This window comes from Solanum tuberosum, unplaced genomic scaffold (assembly GCF_000226075.1).
Source record: "Solanum tuberosum cultivar DM 1-3 516 R44 unplaced genomic scaffold, SolTub_3.0 scf00494, whole genome shotgun sequence".
Lineage (NCBI taxonomy): Eukaryota > Viridiplantae > Streptophyta > Magnoliopsida > Solanales > Solanaceae > Solanum > Solanum tuberosum.
In genome coordinates, this window is record NW_006239417.1 from 216,908 (window position 1) to 234,069 (window position 17,162).

A 17,162-nucleotide genomic window follows, 5' to 3' on the forward strand; every position below is an offset into this window, starting at 1 on the left:
ATTTCTACTCAGTTTGTTTCAATTAAATATATGAATAAGTAACAAATATGCATATTAGACATTTTTGGTTCATATTTTTAAAAAAATATTGTACGTCATCTTAAATGTCTATTTTTAAATATGTTAATCACATAAAACATATTATCTCCATTAATTATATACATCATCTTTAATTGAAATACATCTAAGTTTTATGATTTATCGAAACTAATTTTTATAATAAAAAGTTGTAGTAACATATTTTAATTGATTAATTTATTTCCCATAAAATGAACCGATGCCACATTTCGCTATGATACTGATTGGAGTTGATCTCACTATAATAACGAAAGTTCCAGCTCGATGAATCACCCATTCCCTCGATGTCCGACGCCATCTAGCTTATTTGTTGGCATTTACTTTTATGTGAGAAATATATATGAAAAACTTTGCGGCGACCGACGAGGGAAGTTACAAACTTAAAATTAATAAACCAACCGCCACCTTTGACCTAAAATGCCATAACTCAAAAGTCAAAATTCACGTGAACCTGTTTTTACAATAAAGGAAATTAAAAATAATACTCCTAATAAAATTGGATCTTATTCTTACTTTGATTATAAACATTTATCAAACACATAAATAAATGAGTCAAAAATACATATAAACAGATTTTAGATATATGCATACACAAAGGCCATCTAAACTTCATGAAAATTAGAATTTAGATTAATTTAGTTACAGACCACAAGAATATAACTTTAATATGGTGGGACTCTTATTTCTTCACGATTAATTAAATGACATGGACAATTTATTGCAAAATGTCTATCTAATAACAATCACTATATATTCCGTATAGTCCATCAAATAAGGTTAGAAAAAGATAGAGGGTATCTGATCTTATTTCTTTCTTAAACGTAAATAGACTATTTTCGATAAATTTTTAGTTCAAGAAAATTCATGAAAAAAATTCAATAGAGGCGAAAGCATAACAAACATTTTGAATATAAATTACAGCAAAATATGTGATAATCAATTTTAAAAAAAAAATCATATAATATAGAAATCGAAGGACATGAAACTACAAGAACAATACTATAACTATTAAAATGGACGAATAACAAATCAACACACTACTATCTAATAATCTCCTATCCAAATTTATGCCTTTCACAGCCTCATATTTAAAGTCATATCCTTAACAAGTTGAAATTGTGTCTTATCAGGTATATTATATATATAAAAGATTAACCTTGTATGGACAATATAACTCTTTGATAAATGAAATTTAGGTGAATCTTTTTGCCTCAATATGAAATGACTACGCGCTAAGTTCGAGGTTGGTTGGCACCATGGAACGATCATTTCAAATTTTCCAATAATTTAACCTCATGTCACGATTCAAATCATCCTTTTCGCAAAATGCATTTCTTTTTTCCGTACAGTTAAATTTAATTTTAACTCTTCGATAAATAAAATTCAGGTGAATCTCTTTGCCTCAATATGAAATGATTATACCCTAAGTTCGAGGTTGGTTGACACCGAAAAACGATCATTTCAAATTTTCCAACTACTTAGCAAGCGTCTCTCCAATTCTAATTTAACCTCATATCACAACTTGATTCATTCTTTTGCAAAACACGTTTCTTTGTCCATTCAATTAAATTTTAATATTTTTAATAAGATAATTTATAATTATATAATTATTTTTAATTCTTAAATTTCATACTTAGTCAACACATGTATAAAAATTGAGACAGAGAAATAACAAAGTTTCTTTTCTATCAAAGAAAAAGAAGAGAAGTCACCGCTATAATAGTGCTTGGGAATCATTTCAGTGGTAGAAAATATAGTTCATTTCTTTTTTTTACTGCATCAAAATTCAGAATTCAGCCAGAAAAAGAATTCACTTAAGAAAAAAAAAACAAAAAAGAGAGAAAACAGTAAATCCTTTTTTGTTTTGTTCATAATATACAGAGACAAAGGGAACAGAGAGATACAGAAAGAACCATCATGAAGAGGTAATAATTTTAATAAATTCCAATTAAAAATTTATAAAAAAAATACAGCTAGCGAAGAATAACCAGAAAGAAAGAACCAAGAACCATCATATTCATACTATTTTTATTTATTTTTATATAAAAAACAATTAAACAAAATTAATGTTTTTTTTTTGTTTCTACCTTTTCTCATTTTTGTATACATATATGTGAAGTTTTCAGATATATATCTCACTCCATTCTTCTCCTCCTCTGTCTATAGGTCCATATTTCTGGACCCAATAATCTTTCCTGGAGGAAAAAATCTTTCTTGAAATAAGATTTGTTTGATATATAATTGTATCATACAGTAATATTAGAGGTAATTTTGGGTGCTCAGATCTTTTTTCAGATCCTGTTATTGTGTCTTGTTCATGTTTATAATCTTGATTTGTAGATGCTAAATGGGTGTTTTTCACTAATGGGGTTTCTACAATTTTGTCAGAAATGATGTTTTTTTTTGTTTTCATGAATCAAGATGAATGAGATTATGCAAGATTTGGTTTAAGAGGAGTGAAATGATTATAAAGATGGAATCTTTTTGTCATTTTGAGCTCTACTGCAGGGATTCTTGCATTTAATATATAGTTTCTCCTTCTGTTTATGCTTTGTCGGCAAGTTTATAATGGAAATAAATAACATACCATAATCATAATGTCATTAAGTTTTTTAAACCAATGTGGTTTCAAGTTTCAACCCTATAATTTTTTATATGAGAAATATCAACTGATTGGTCCACATTTAAGTTTTGTTGGTATTATTCTTCTTGCTGGATTTTTTTGTTTCCTTCCTTTCAAGTTGGATCCACATGCATTGGTTTGGTTTCATAGTTCTTGCTATCTTGCTGATTTTAGAGGCATTGGAGAGGGCCCTCATTAGGACAGATGAATTTGATAAAAGCTATGGGGGCCCTGTGTCATGTGGGAAGTATAAAGATGATATGACTTGTAAAGTTTAAAGTGTTCCATAGTTAGTTATAAATGCCTGATTCTGACAGTAAGATCTGTAAGTGTCCTATGCTTCAACAAGAACTGAGATTATTGGCCTTTTTAGAAAAGACCCTATACTTGTGTTGGTTGCTGCATTATTCTTGATTTGGCTTGTGAGTTTTCCAGTTGTAAAGGTACTGTATTGTTAGTTGTAAATATCATATTTTGCTTTTTCATATGCTTGAGTGATGTTTCGATTCTTTCGTGTTCTTCTTGACAATCTATTGAAAGGAGCTAGGATTGATTATAAGAGGTGGAAATGATTTACGAGGTTGTTTGCTTCCTATGCAGGTAAGTAATCAATAAAAAAGATACAACATGAAGCACAAAGATGGAAAACCATATCCACCAAATAAAAATTCAAAGAAAATTCAAGTGACACTAATAGTTGTGGTGCTCTGTGGGTTTTCATTCTATCTTGGAGGAATTTTTTGTTCTGAAAAGGAGACATATGCAACTAAGGAGGTTAACAGGGAGGATGAAACTCCCATAGGGAATTCAGCTGGCTCTCTACAAACCAGAGGCAATTCCTTTACTGAATGCAGTGCTGACTATCAGGACTATACCCCATGCACAGATCCGAGGGTATTTGACTATTTTCTCTTGACTAATCTAGTTCTTGTTAACTGTAATCGACCATGGTGAATGATATGTTGTTGATATTGCAGAGATGGAAGAAGTACGGTCTTCATCGCCTTACTTTCATGGAACGACATTGCCCTCCTAATTTTGAAAGGAAGGAATGCTTGGTTCCTCCACCAGATGGCTATAAGGTGCCAATAAGATGGCCAAAGAGCAAAAATGAATGTTGGTACAGGTAATACTTATGTTCAGTATCTTTGTTTGTCTATGGTTTGTTGTTGGATTTGTTCCTAGCATTGTTTTTTTTACTAATTTTGCTGTTCCAATCTGGCTTCAGGAATGTTCCATATGATTGGATTAACAAACAAAAATCCAATCAACATTGGCTCGTAAAAGAAGGGGAGAAGTTTATCTTTCCTGGTGGTGGTACTATGTTCCCAAATGGTGTTGGGAAATATGTTGATCTGATGGAAGATTTGATTCCACAAATGAAAGATGGCACCGTCCGAACTGCCATTGATACTGGTTGTGGGGTGAGTGCATCGCCACTCAATCTAAAGTGTTATTAATGCATAAATATCTAAACTGCATCTCCTAATGGATATATGAGCACCAACTAATACTCGATCAGTTAAAATGAGGGAGGATTCCACATCCATAGCCATGCTTGCTTTCCATTATGCTTTTGTTATAAGATATTCACTTGATTCATATCTTCATGTTCAGCTATCTTTGAGCATAAGGTTATAACCACTATGCTAACTATGTATTTGCTGAATCCTGCACAGCCACTAGCTTATCATTATTGTTTGTAATATCACATCTTCTTGTCAAATTACTTAATTACAAAATTTTATATTATCTGATGTCTCCCCTGTGGAATTTTGTTGAGATATATAATCTGGAATTCGATTCTTTGAGGTACCACGTGATTGATTGGTTGTTATATAACTAGAAATTCTACTTAATTTATGCTTTTTCTTCTTAATGTAGGTGGCAAGCTGGGGAGGCGATCTACTAGATCGTGGAATTCTGACAGTCTCTCTTGCTCCAAGAGATAATCACGAAGCTCAAGTTCAGTTTGCTCTGGAACGTGGAATTCCTGCAGTTCTGGGCATTATTTCGACACAGCGTCTTCCTTTCCCTTCAAACTCTTTTGACATGGCTCATTGCTCAAGATGCCTAATTCCATGGACTGAATTTGGTAAGCAACATAGTTAGGAAAAAGGTTATTATGCTTGTCTTGATTGATGCAGAGTGTGATCCCCAATTCTGCAATAAGACTAGAAAATGGAAATGCTTTATTAGGCTGCTTTCTAATCAGTCCTCACTGTTGGCAGGTGGAGTTTACCTTCTTGAAGTACATCGTATACTGCGTCCTGGAGGTTTCTGGGTCCTTTCTGGCCCACCAGTGAACTATGAGAACCGTTGGAGAGGATGGAACACCACCATTGAGGAGCAGAGATCAGATTACGAGAAGTTGCAAGATTTGCTAACTTCGATGTGCTTCAAATTATTTAACAAGAAGGATGACATTGCCGTGTGGCAGAAGTTGACAGACAATAGCTGCTATAAGAAACTTGATAACCTTGATAACTACCCACCAAAATGTGATGATGGTACTGAACCTGATTCCGCGTGGTACACTCCTCTCCGACCTTGTGTAGTTGTGCCTCCAGCTACTAGGAAAGTTAAGTTGAATGCCCTAGCCAAATGGCCAGAAAGGTTGCATGTCGCCCCAGAACGTGTTTCTGATATTCGTGGAGGTAGCGAGGGTGCCTTCAAGCATGACGATAGTAAGTGGAAGGTGCGAGCAAAGCACTATAAGAAGTTGCTCCCTGCTATTGGAACTGAAAAGGTCAGGAATGTGATGGACATGAACACCTTGTACGGAGGTTTCGCTGCTGCTCTGGTTGAGGATCCACTTTGGGTCATGAATGTGGTCTCCTCTTATGCTGCCAATACACTCCCCGTGGTCTACGACAGAGGTCTTATCGGAATGTTTCATGACTGGTAATATTTATTTACCCTAAACTGCAGAGTTGATTCATTTCTAAGTTATGTGTTATCCACTTTTTAGTTAACCATCTTTATTTGTCGTTCTATAGGTGTGAGGCCTTTTCAACCTATCCTCGAACGTATGATCTCCTTCATGTTGACAATCTCTTCACTGCTGAAAGTCATAGGTAATTACATTTTCGCCTTTAAAGCTTAACCCCACCCCATCGTTTAGTAAGTAACGTTCTCATTTCTAAGGAAACTAAAGAGACTACCCTGACATTAGTTATGTGCATCTTACAGATGTGAAATGAAGTATGTTATGCTAGAAATGGATCGTATTTTGCGACCCAATGGATATGCAATTATCCGAGAATCCAGTTACTTCATAGATGTCCTTGCCCCTATGGCTAAGGGCATGAGATGGAGCTGTCGCAAAGAAGACACAGAGTCTAGCGGACAGAACGAGAAGATACTGATTTGCCAAAAGAAGCTTTGGTATTCAAAGGAGAGTTCATTATAAACATGATGAACTATATACAAAGTTGTGATTATATCTCTTTGGATAAGAGGAGTCCATATATTTACAATACCACCAACCCATAGGAGAAAAACTCCAGAGCTCAAAAGAGTATTTATTTGTTTCTATAGATTATGAGAAATTGAGATTTTGATTTTGAAGAAATTTAGTCCAAAAAAATAACAACAATGTTTTGTGCTAGTAGTCTCTTAGTTTCATTTCATGCTATAATATTCTTTGTAATTTTCTTTCATGTATCTTCTTAGAGTTGTTGAAAAAGTAACAAACATTACATCCTCCTTTTTTATGTATCTAATTGATTGTCAATTTCTCATGAATGAAATGGTCAACATTCAAACATTTCTTTTATTGTTGGAGGTTTGAAGTTGAACTACAAATGGGTGGGGCTTACCTTGAAGCAGATTCCAATGTCATAGCTTTTGCCTTCCCCGCTTGCTCTGTTTTTTTTTAATTCGGAACCCAATTTCACTCATCCTGAGCAATCTCATCCGGTTTAGCAGTGTCCAGATCTGGCATCTTTGCCTCTTCTTGTTGGTTCGACTTTTAAGGTTCTTTACACTGAACTCGTACTCTCGAAATTATGAGTTTGTATTTTATCTTCGTTTGGAATTTTAGTGACTTTTTATATCTATATTTGTTATTCAGTGTCAAACATATTGTGTTTATGAATGAAAACGTGATATTTTGACAATACAACAAAGTTTATGAGTTATCAAACATCGATTTGTCATGATTTGCATGCTAATATTTTGAAATGTAGTTTTTTCTCCTTTTTATTTGCAGCTTCAAAATTACGATCATCCAATATAATTTGTGAATAATTCAACAAGATAACTTGATTGAATATAGAAAAGTCATATCGATCTGTCATGACTTGCATGAAACAGTGGCCAATGTCGCTTTACTATCTCTATCACGCAACTTTAAAATTATTATTTCAGAATTTTTTAATTAAAATTTTAAAAAGCTATTTTTTGTACAAATACTAAATCTGAAGAACAATGTTAAATAGTACTCCTAGCTCAATTGTATTCATTTTGTGCAAATCACCTTAGTTTGATGAGACTTGACTCTTGAGACCCCGAAGTAATATAACTTGTTATTCCATTTATAACATATAACTTGTGAATATTATGCACAAATATGAAAAATTATTTGTTATTTTGATGTTAGTAATATTTTTGATCGTTTAATTATTATTTTAAATACTGAAGTACAAAATTAAAGACTACATATTTGTGAGACACCACCCCTAGTTTTGGGCCAGCTCTTTGTTTGTTGGGCTAGCCCACTCAGAAAAGGCAGTTGTAGGCTAATAGACATGAACCGGATCGAATTAATTCCGTTCTTCGATTTGATTTTGGCATTTTTTTCAAACTTTTATTTTTTTTATTCGATGTTCAGGGTAAGGTTCACGGTTCTTCAGTGCACCGAAAAACTGATTTTTTTTTATTTTTTACTGATTAAATTTTTAACAAAAATTAAAGTCTAAATTATATTTAACTTTGGTTTAGGTCCATTTTTGTTACTCTCTTTATTCTTTAGTTGCCATAAATTAATTCATAATTTTCAACCAAAAAAACGAAATTGCATTTAATATGAAAATGGCTGCATCTAATTAATGTATGTTTGGTCTATAAACATTTTTTTTTGTAAGTGAACCATATGTAGGTTTGGTCTATAAAAATGTATGTTTTCAGGGAAATTATTTAATTTTTTAAAAAACAAATAAATAGCTTGGTCTTAAAGTATAAGAATTATTCTTATACTTTGATTCTTATAAAAGTATCGTTATAAATATATTGAATTGAAGTTGAAAAAGTTTGAACCAAAAAACAAATTTAGTTCGATATTCGATGCACATTTTTTCAATATCAAAAAACTAAGTCAATATTTTGTAAAATCAATCAAAGAATCGAACTAAGTGGACCAGCTGCCCTTAATGGGATGATGCCCAGTCATTGTTGTTTTTTGCGTCAGCTTATCAACAAAAGGGTTGAAAGGGAACGCATGTGAATAAACTATACTCTCTCCATTTTAATTTATGATATGTCGTTTGATTAAACATAAAATTAAAAATATCAATGTATCATTATATATTTTTGTCAAATAAAAAATATATCATGTATTCTCTTTAGAACTAACTAAAAAAAAATATATCACATAAATTTAAACTGAGAAAATAATTAGTACTAATTAACAACTAGTTGCATTACATATATTGTAGGTATACATACATATTGCCTTACGTTACACAATACACATCATATCCTATACTTCATTATATTATATCGATCGATCGTCGATCGATCGATCACATGAGACAACATGCATTGACATTATCATCGTTAAAGAGGTTACTAACTTTGTCATCACCTCGATGAGTAACATGAAGATTGCCATGTTTGTCCGCAACATTATAACCATGGCGCCAGTAATTGTAACTATCTCTATATTCACTAGTCATGTCTTTGAAGTAGTTATTTGATGTTGTGAAATATAGTGGGGGATTTGGGTATGGCCAAAATTCCGCCCGCTTCCCATGCCTCCGCACTGCTTTTAGCACCCTATTTCGATCCACATATCCCACCACCGTTACTTTCTCCATCTCTAGCTCTACCGATACCGATTCTACTCCTGTATGTATATATATAGTCAGACTTCTTTGTAACAGTCATTTTCCATCTATAACAATCATGTTTCTTTTTTGGGGAAATCGCGGGATCTTTTATGTTATGTTATGTTATTCTCTAGTCTTTATAATTATATTTTGCTAGAGCTGTTAAAAAGAATGTTGAGATAAATCATGTTATTTTCTTTGTCTCAATTTATGTGATGCATTTTGCTTTTGAGTCCGTGTCAAAAAGAATGTCACACCTTTCTAATTAAAAATAACTGAACTTTGAAATTTCTCTTTTATCCTTAATAAAATGAATTATAGATAGCACACAATTGTCTACGATTGTTTTAGACCACAAATTCAAAAGTATTTCTTTATTTCTTAAACTTTATGTCAAGTCAAACGTGTTATATAAATAGGCCACCATGGAGAGAGGATTCTAGAAAGGTTTCACTATAATTAATTACCCTTTCCGTCTCAAATCGTTTATCTTTCCTTTTTAGTCCCTTTAAAAAATGTCTCTTTCCTTTATTTGACAACTCTTTAATTTTAATTTTTTCCACGTGACATATGCTTAACACTCCAAACTTGAAGGACATTTGGTATATACTACATGTCTTTAGTTTAAGGCCACAAACTTAAATGCCTTCTTTGCTTTCTTAAACTTCATATCCAATCAAAACCAGACAATCAAATAGAAACGGAGTGAGCGTTAGTTATCATGAGCTACATCCATCTATCCATCGATGATCATTTTTATTTAATTGTACCTCTAAGCTTGTAGACAGCATCTTTAATAACTCTCTCACATCCACTACAACACATCCTTACTTTGAGTTCCACAGTCTGTACGTAACAAAATTAACAAAAATCAAGAATACATAAATAAAACATCTATATATTGTGATTTATATGAAATTAAAGCTAAAAAAATTTTAAAAAATTGATTTAAAACCTGTAAAGAAAGTGGTCTAGTAGCCTTAGTCATTTTGTGTTTGTTGGTGCCTTGTTGATGATGAGGATGATGATATTGAAAAACACAATAACTAGTTATGGCTGAGACAAAAGAGCCAAATAATTTCTCTAGTACGTTAACCATTTTTGTGAATATGTATATATGTAGTTTGAATATATAATATCTAGGTAGCAAAATTATACAAACTTATAAGGAGAAGGGAGAGGAAGAAAATATAGTTTTATAGTTATTAGGAAGCTTGGTTTTATCACCATTTATAATATAAAAAATATTCCTCCAACACAGCAAGGCATATTTTTTTTCTTAAGTTCCAATCTCATGGCAAATAGATTCTAGTAAACCAACAAATTACACTCCTAGTTTGTAATTTAATAGTATTTCAAATTAATTAATTAATTGCCTCCACTTTCTCATTCATGCATAGATTATAAATACATTATCTGTTTTTTATCCTTTTAGAAAAAAGAATAAAAATAAAATAGTAAAAGTATATATCCCATTAGGAAGGCATAATGGTATCAATTTGACTACAATCAAATCTCTCTATAACAGTATTTTACAATAGCATTCATGTTTTCTTGGAAACGATCTTTCATGTTATGTTAGTATTTTGTTATAATAGTAAAAAAATTATTGAACAAACGATGTTGTTACAGAAAGGTCAGATTGAATTGATGAAATATAATTAATTTTGGTGGATGAAAACCTGAAAAGTGGATTAAGCCTATATGGCTATAAGCTGCTGACAGTACTAAAATAATTTTAAAGGAGATGAGGGAATATAAGGAGATGGATGGGCTTAAACAAACACAAATTGACATGTTTTGATGCAAAGCATAACCAAATATTCTCTAAATATCTCCTTTCTTAGGGGGTGAAGAAAGGAACTCTCTGTCACCATCTTCTTTTAATAAAACTTCCGTACGAAACACACTGGCGAAATCATGATTTTCACTCAGAAGTTCAAAATATAAAAAAATAAACACATACAGAAGAAAAGATAATTTAATGTCTACTATATATATAACGTAATTATAATCTTATATATACAGTGCAATTTTCTGACTCCGCATGTTACCAAATATATTCATATACAGTATATCCATCATCAAACATGTTTTGAAGTATCACTATGGAAGCATCACCTGATATTTTCTAGTTTCTACCATTGGGCTAAGGAATTAGAATTAGCTACAAACTTAATTCGTTTCTAAATTGCTCATAATTAATTTTTTTAAAAAGAAGATAATTATTGCTAAATAAGATTAGTAAAAGAATTGTTTTGTTTAGCCACAGAATTTATCTATGTTAATATTTATATTTTAAGTAATGTTAAAAAAGTAACATGATTTTGAAAAATTAAATCACAGAATAGATTTTATGAAGATTCGACCGCATTTGTATGCCCATTTTCTGCAAAGCATCATATAATTTCTAATTAAACTATTGCATGCATCTTTTAGACGAATATTTTAATGATCTTTAAATTTGAGGTGACACATTTTATTTATTTATTTATTTTAGATTTTATACCAATCTCATAGTATTAAGAGTTAATTACATTCTTGTAACGATTGGGTTCCGTCGTTATAGAAAATCCAACGGGGAAATTTTTGGGTCGGAAAACTTTTTCGTAGTAATTTGGAATTTTCCAACCTAGTCCAGATTTGGATGAAATCGGAGTGATTGAAGTCTAGAGAAATCCGGTAGCAATTGGGTGATTTGTTTATGATTTTGATTACATGAGTAGTTAGATGAGTCGTTAAGAAATTCGTACGACTTTACGGAATTGAATTCAGGTGAGTAGAACTTTCGGAATCGATCTTAGCGTGAGCGGTACTTTCTGAGCGTCGTTGGTTAAAGGTGTTTTGTGAAATGGGAGTTCTGGAATTATTAAAATAGCTCACTGTTTCGTGCAACCCGCTTTGACTGGGACGCTGTAGCAGGGTGAGGGCCGCTGTGGCGGGCCAGACGCGACTTAAAGTCATAAATAAACCGCAAAAATATTTTATTCTGCAATTTCCGAATTTGAGAGCTAGGAGACGACCCCATAAGAGTTCTTGACCATTTTCACCATTCTTGAGGCTAAAGGTAAGGTTTTAACTCCCCGAATCCATTTTTCAATTCGTAGAACGTAATCTAATAGGTAAATATCGATGGGGAGGATTTTGATCTAGAATCTATGATGGAAACATCCCTAAATTGGATAATTGGGATCATGGGTTGATCTAGGGTTTGTTAGAATTGTTAGTAATCAGGGTAATTACTGATTGTTTATTGATTCCCGTATTATATTGATTGTTTGTAGACCAAGAACAAGCGGAACGAATTCGAAAAGGGAAGGATCAAGTTTCTTAGGGTTTCAAGCTTGTTTCGAGGCAGGTGATGGTTGTGATTCTATGATTGTGTGATGTATGTTTGTTCTTGCTTCATTATGATACATGTATGTATGCGAATGTTGCATTATTAATCACACTTGTTGTAAATGAGATTGATGAATAACTATATGCCATGAATCACTTCTTGATCGTATGATTAATGAGAATGTACTTATGATTGTGATTGTGGTGTGTTGAAAGGATAGGTTGCCACGTTTCGGCATACTAACTTGGATCGATTGCCACGTTCCGGCATAATTATGAGATCGGTTGCCACGTTTCGGCATAAACATTGGATCGAGTACCACATTTCGGTATGCTAACAGTTTTGGTTTGGGTTCCACGAGAGGACCAATGACTTGTTATAAATGTATGTTGTTGAGCATGTGATAATCGATATTGTATATGTTCGGTATGTTGCATGTTTATAATGTTGTATTGACTTGCTTATGTTACACTTAGTGGGATAGCCGCATGATCCTACCAGTACACTATAGTTGTGTACTGATACTGCACTTGCTCTATTTTTGTTGAGTACAGGGCATCTTCAGGCAGCTATTGACAGACCTCGTTTAGAAGATCAGTGATCATCGTTCGAATTCTAGGTGAGCCAGTTCTTCCAAGCTGCCATGAGTTCTCATTTCGTCTATGTCCACATTTCAGACTTAGACTTTCTAGTTAATTGATTTGTTCATTAGTTTGGGGTTATGATCCTTCTTGTTTAGACTTGTTGAACTTTAGATGTTTGGTACATTGACTTTCAGGTTCTAGGTGTATTTTCTGCATTGTTAGTTGTTAGATCTTTTGGAAGTTTATGGGAACTTCAGTTTTGGCTATTATTCTTGTTTCCATATCCTTAAATGCTTTAGTTTTGGTTTAGTTGCTTGGTATGGTTTGTAGTAGTGGTTCTCCCACCGGAGGGTTAGTGTGGGTGCTAATCACGACGGTCTGGGTCGTGACAAAGTTGGTATCAGAGCCTAGATTCGTTGATCTTGATGTACCAAAATGAGTCTCTTTGTGCCAAAATGACAAAGAGTCTTGCGGAATAGTGCGGAGATGCCTTACTTTTCTTCGAGAGGCTATAGGACTTTAGGAAATCTCTCTGTTTTCTCTTGTCTCCTTTCGTGCTATGACTTGATTCCAATTGGTATCTGGCTATTCAAATTGGTATCTAACTTCCTTCACTCTTTTGTCCGCAGATAGTTAACACTAGATTCAACGGCGTCAGGATCGTAGCTTCCGTCAATGCTCCAGCTGAGAAATCTACAGCGAGAGGTCATAGTCGAGGTAGGGGTATAGGTCGAGGAAAGTGGCACCTGCTATAGATGGGGTACTGGTAGAAAATGTTCCCCAAAATGAAGGGGCTCATTTGCATCATGAAGAGATAGAAGAGGATATTGAGGTTGAAAATGTTGAGGAGGTTGGACAAGAGGAAGAGGTGCAGGCTGAGACTACTGATGTTCCTCCCATAGACTCAGTGTTAACTCGACAGATCATGTCATTCCTGAAAGGGTTGGTTGGTCCTGGAGTGCTTCATTCTGCTCAAGCAACTCAAGCTCCTGCCAACCCCCTTGTTGCTAGCATTACACCCAAGGTGGGTGGGACTGGAGGTAATGATGCTTTCTTCCATCCTTTGTTGGGTTATGTTATGACTGGTAATGAGCATGAAATGTTGACTAAGTTTTTGAAGCTAAAGCCTCCTGTACTTTTTAGTTCTGAGAGTGAGGATGCTTATGAGTTTATCTTAGACTGCTATGAGATGCTTCATAAGTTGGGAATTGTCCATCAGCATGGGTTGAGTTCGTGACTTTTCAACTTCAAGGTGAGGCCAAACAGTGGTGGAAAACGTATATGGAATGCAGATCTTCTACTTTATCTCCATTTATTTGGACCCAATTTCATGCTCTGTTTCTAGAGAAGTATATGCTTAGGACTTTGAGGGATCGCAAGAAGGATGAGCTCATGGCTTTGGAGCAAGGTGGTATGTCTGTGGCTGCTTATAAGGCCAAGTTTCATGCTTTGTCTAGATATGTTACCCAATTGGTGACTACTGAGGAGGAGAGGATCCAATTATTTATTAGGGGGCTAAATTCTGAGTTGCAAGTATTATCTGTTCATATGATTTCTGCAGGGGGAGCTTTAATGAGGTAGCTGACTATGTTAAGAAAGTAGAAGGGGTGAGGCGAGACGGTCAGGCTAAGGCATTGGCTAATAGGGCCAAGAACTCAGGTAACTTTCAAGGTTTTTATTCCAGAGGTTCAGGAAGGCCAACGCTTGCAGCCAAGCCAATTTAGTCCGTTATGCCCGTCTCTACAGGTAATTACTCGAGAACTCCACCTCATAATTTGATTCAGGATAGCCAGGGAGTCGCACCTTCGGCGGGCAACAAACCATCTTTTGATCGTACATGTTACAACTGTGGAGAGCCTGGGCATATGAGGAGAGATTGTCCCTACCCACGTGTGTTTGAATCTGCGCAGCAACAGACCAGAGCAGTGGTACCCGTGGGAAATAATAATAATGGTCGAGGGCATCCATAAGGTGGGCGAGTAGGTAATCAGCGAGGTCGTGGAGGTAGAGGAAATGGTAACACAGGCAGAGGTAATGTGAAATCGGGCAGGGAAGTGGTTCGTTAAGATGATATGGCTCAATGTTATGCCTTTCTAGGAAATAATGAGGCAGAGACGTTTGACACAGTGATCACGGGTACTATTCTTGTCTGTGACCGGATGGTTAATGTGTTATTTGATCCGGGTTCTACCTATTTTTATGTATCTGTGCGATTTGCCTTAGAGTTTGATATGATTTGTGATGTACTTAATTCCCCTATCCATGTTTCTACCCCAGATGGAGAGTCAATCATAGTCACTCATGTCTTTCGTGCTTGTCCTATTTTGTTTATGGATTTTCAGACTTGGGTTGATTTAGTGATTTTGGATATAACTGACTTTGATATTATCTTAGGCATGACTTGGTTGTCCCCCTTTTATGTTGTGTTAAATTGTAATACCAAGTCTGTAACTCTAGAAATTTCGGGAAGGAAAAAATTAGAGTGGGAAGGGGTGTACAAGCCTAAGCAAGCTAAGCTCATATCCTCCATTCAGGCAAGAAAATTGGTAGAGCAGGGTTGTTTAGCTTATTTGGCTCATATTTGGGATGTTGAGGTTGAGGCTCCATCTATTGAGTCTATTCCTTTGGTGTCAGAATTTAGAGAAGTGTTTCCTACTAATTTGCCTGGCATGCCTCCGAATAGAGATATAAATTTCTGCATTGATTTAGAACCTGGTACTCACCCCATTTCTATTCCTCCATATCGTATGACTCCAGTAGAATTTAGAGAGCTTAAGGCTCAAATCCAAGAGCATTTTGATAAGAGATTTATTTATCCTAGTGCTTCCCTATGGGGTGCTCCAGTTTTATTTGTTAAGAAAAAGGATGGTAGTATGAGAATGTGTATAGATTACTGGCAATTTAATAGGGCCACTATTCGAAACAATTATCCTTTGCCTCGAATAAAAAATCTTTTTGACCAATTGCAAGGTGCATCAGTTTTCTCTAAGATTGATCTAAGGTCTGGCTACCATCAATTGAAAATTAGGCCTGAGGATGTGCCCAAGACGACATTTAGGACTCGATATGGGCACTATGAGATTTTAGTTATGTCTTTTGGTTTGACCAATGCGCCTGCAACTTTCATGAGTTTAATGAATAGGCTGTTCAAGCCATTTCTTGATTCTTTCATCATAGTTTTTATTGATGATAATTTGGTCTATACAAAAAGTGAGGAAGAACATGCTGACCATCTTCGTATTGTTTTGGGTGTTCTTGGGAAACAAAGGTTGTATGCTAAATTTTCTAAGTGTGAATTTTGGTTGACTTCTGTTGCATTTTTGGGACATGTAGTTTCAAAAGAAGGGGTGATGGTAGATCCTCAAAAGATTGAGGCGGTTAAGAATTGGGTTCGGCCTAACTCTGTGACTGAAGTTAGGAGTTTTATGGGGCTCGCTAGCTACTATCGTTGATTTGTGAAGAACTTTGCTTCTATTACCACTCACTTGACAAATTTGACCAAAAAGGAGATACCATTTGAATGGACTGAAAAATGTGAGGATAACTTTCAAAAGCTCAAGACTCTTTTGACCACCGCACCCATCCTAGCATTACCGATTTAAGGTAAGTATTTTATTGTTTATTGTGATGCTTTACATTTTAGTTTGGGTGTTGTGTTGATGCAGGATAAGAATGTCATAGCTTATACATTGCGTCCATTAAAGGTGCATTAGAGAAATTATACAACGCATGATTTAGAATCCGAAAAGGGAAAGATCAAGTTTCTTAGAGTTTCAAGCTTGTTTCGAGGTAGGTGATGGTTGTGATTCTATGATTGTGTGATATATTTTTGTTCTTGCTTCATTATGATACATGTATGTATGCGAATATTGCATTATTGATCACACTTGTTGTAAATGAGATAGATGAATAACTATATGCCATGAATCACTTCTTGATCGTATGATTAATGAAAATGTATACTTGTGATTGTGATTGTGGTGTGTTGAAAGGATCGGTTGCCACGTTCTGGCATACTAACTTGGATCGATTGCCACGTTCCGGCATAATTATGGGATCGGTTGCCACGTTTCGGCATAAACATTGGATTGGGTACCACATTCCGGTATGCTAACAGTTTGGGTTTGGGTTCCATGAGAGGACCAATGACTTGTTATAAATGTATATTGTTGAGCATGTGATAATCGATATTGTATATGTTCAATATGTTGCATGTTTATAATGTTGTATTGACTTGCTTATGTTACACTTAGTGGGATAGCCGCGTGATCCTACCAGTACACTATGGTTGTGTACTGATATTGTACTTGCTCTTATTTTTGTTGAGTACCGGGCATCTTCAGGTGGCTATTGACAGACCTCGTTTCGAAGATCAGTGATCATCGTTCGAATTCAAGGGTGAGCCAATCTTCCGGGCTGCCATGAGTTCTCTTTCCGTCTACGTCCATATTCCGGACTTAGACATTTCTATTAGTTATTAGTACATT

At 34.7% G+C, this 17,162-nt stretch overlaps 2 protein-coding genes across 3 annotated transcripts; one reads left to right on the top strand and one right to left on the bottom strand.

Moving 5' to 3' along the window:
• Positions 1 to 2,202: 2,202 nt before the first annotated feature.
• LOC102581285 (probable methyltransferase PMT21) lies at positions 2,203 to 6,437 on the top strand. 2 transcript variants are annotated; one of them, XM_006364407.2, is made up of 8 exons: positions 2,203 to 2,343; positions 3,302 to 3,595; positions 3,679 to 3,827; positions 3,930 to 4,125; positions 4,586 to 4,796; positions 4,933 to 5,605; positions 5,701 to 5,778; positions 5,894 to 6,437. In XM_006364407.2, exons 2-8 carry the CDS (start codon positions 3,329 to 3,331, stop codon positions 6,111 to 6,113), a joined length of 1,794 nt encoding a protein of 597 aa, XP_006364469.1. In that variant the 5' UTR covers positions 2,203 to 2,343; positions 3,302 to 3,328; the 3' UTR covers positions 6,114 to 6,437. The 2 variants fall into 2 exon arrangements, with proteins under 2 accessions (XP_006364469.1, XP_015159437.1); XM_015303951.1 differs by lacking the exon at positions 2,203 to 2,343 and adding an exon at positions 3,029 to 3,144.
• Positions 6,438 to 8,295: 1,858 nt separating this feature from the next.
• Positions 8,296 to 9,944, bottom strand: LOC102581614 (heavy metal-associated isoprenylated plant protein 26). The gene is made up of 3 exons (XM_006364408.2): positions 9,707 to 9,944; positions 9,522 to 9,597; positions 8,296 to 8,768 (listed from the first exon to the last, which is right to left on the bottom strand). Exons 1-3 carry the CDS (start codon positions 9,848 to 9,850, stop codon positions 8,446 to 8,448), a joined length of 543 nt encoding a protein of 180 aa, XP_006364470.1. The 5' UTR covers positions 9,851 to 9,944; the 3' UTR covers positions 8,296 to 8,445.
• Positions 9,945 to 17,162: the final 7,218 nt, after the last annotated feature.

What these genes read in the sequence shown, in the direction of transcription:
- LOC102581614 (XM_006364408.2), bottom strand. Translation starts at nt 9,850, where the DNA reads ATGGTTAACGTACTAGAGAAATTATTTGGCTCTTTTGTCTCAGCCATA. An exon ending in CTAGACCACTTTCTTTACAG is followed by an intron (nt 9,598 to 9,706) that starts GTTTTAAATCAA and finishes TGTTACGTACAG; the next exon opens with ACTGTGGAACTCAAAGTAAG. An exon ending in TGCTGTCTACAAGCTTAGAG is followed by an intron (nt 8,769 to 9,521) that starts GTACAATTAAAT and finishes ATATACATACAG; the next exon opens with GAGTAGAATCGGTATCGGTA.
- LOC102581285 (XM_006364407.2), top strand. Translation starts at nt 3,329, where the DNA reads ATGAAGCACAAAGATGGAAAACCATATCCACCAAATAAAAATTCAAAG. An exon ending in AAAAATGAATGTTGGTACAG is followed by an intron (nt 3,828 to 3,929) that starts GTAATACTTATG and finishes ATCTGGCTTCAG; the next exon opens with GAATGTTCCATATGATTGGA. An exon ending in CCATTGATACTGGTTGTGGG is followed by an intron (nt 4,126 to 4,585) that starts GTGAGTGCATCG and finishes TTCTTAATGTAG; the next exon opens with GTGGCAAGCTGGGGAGGCGA.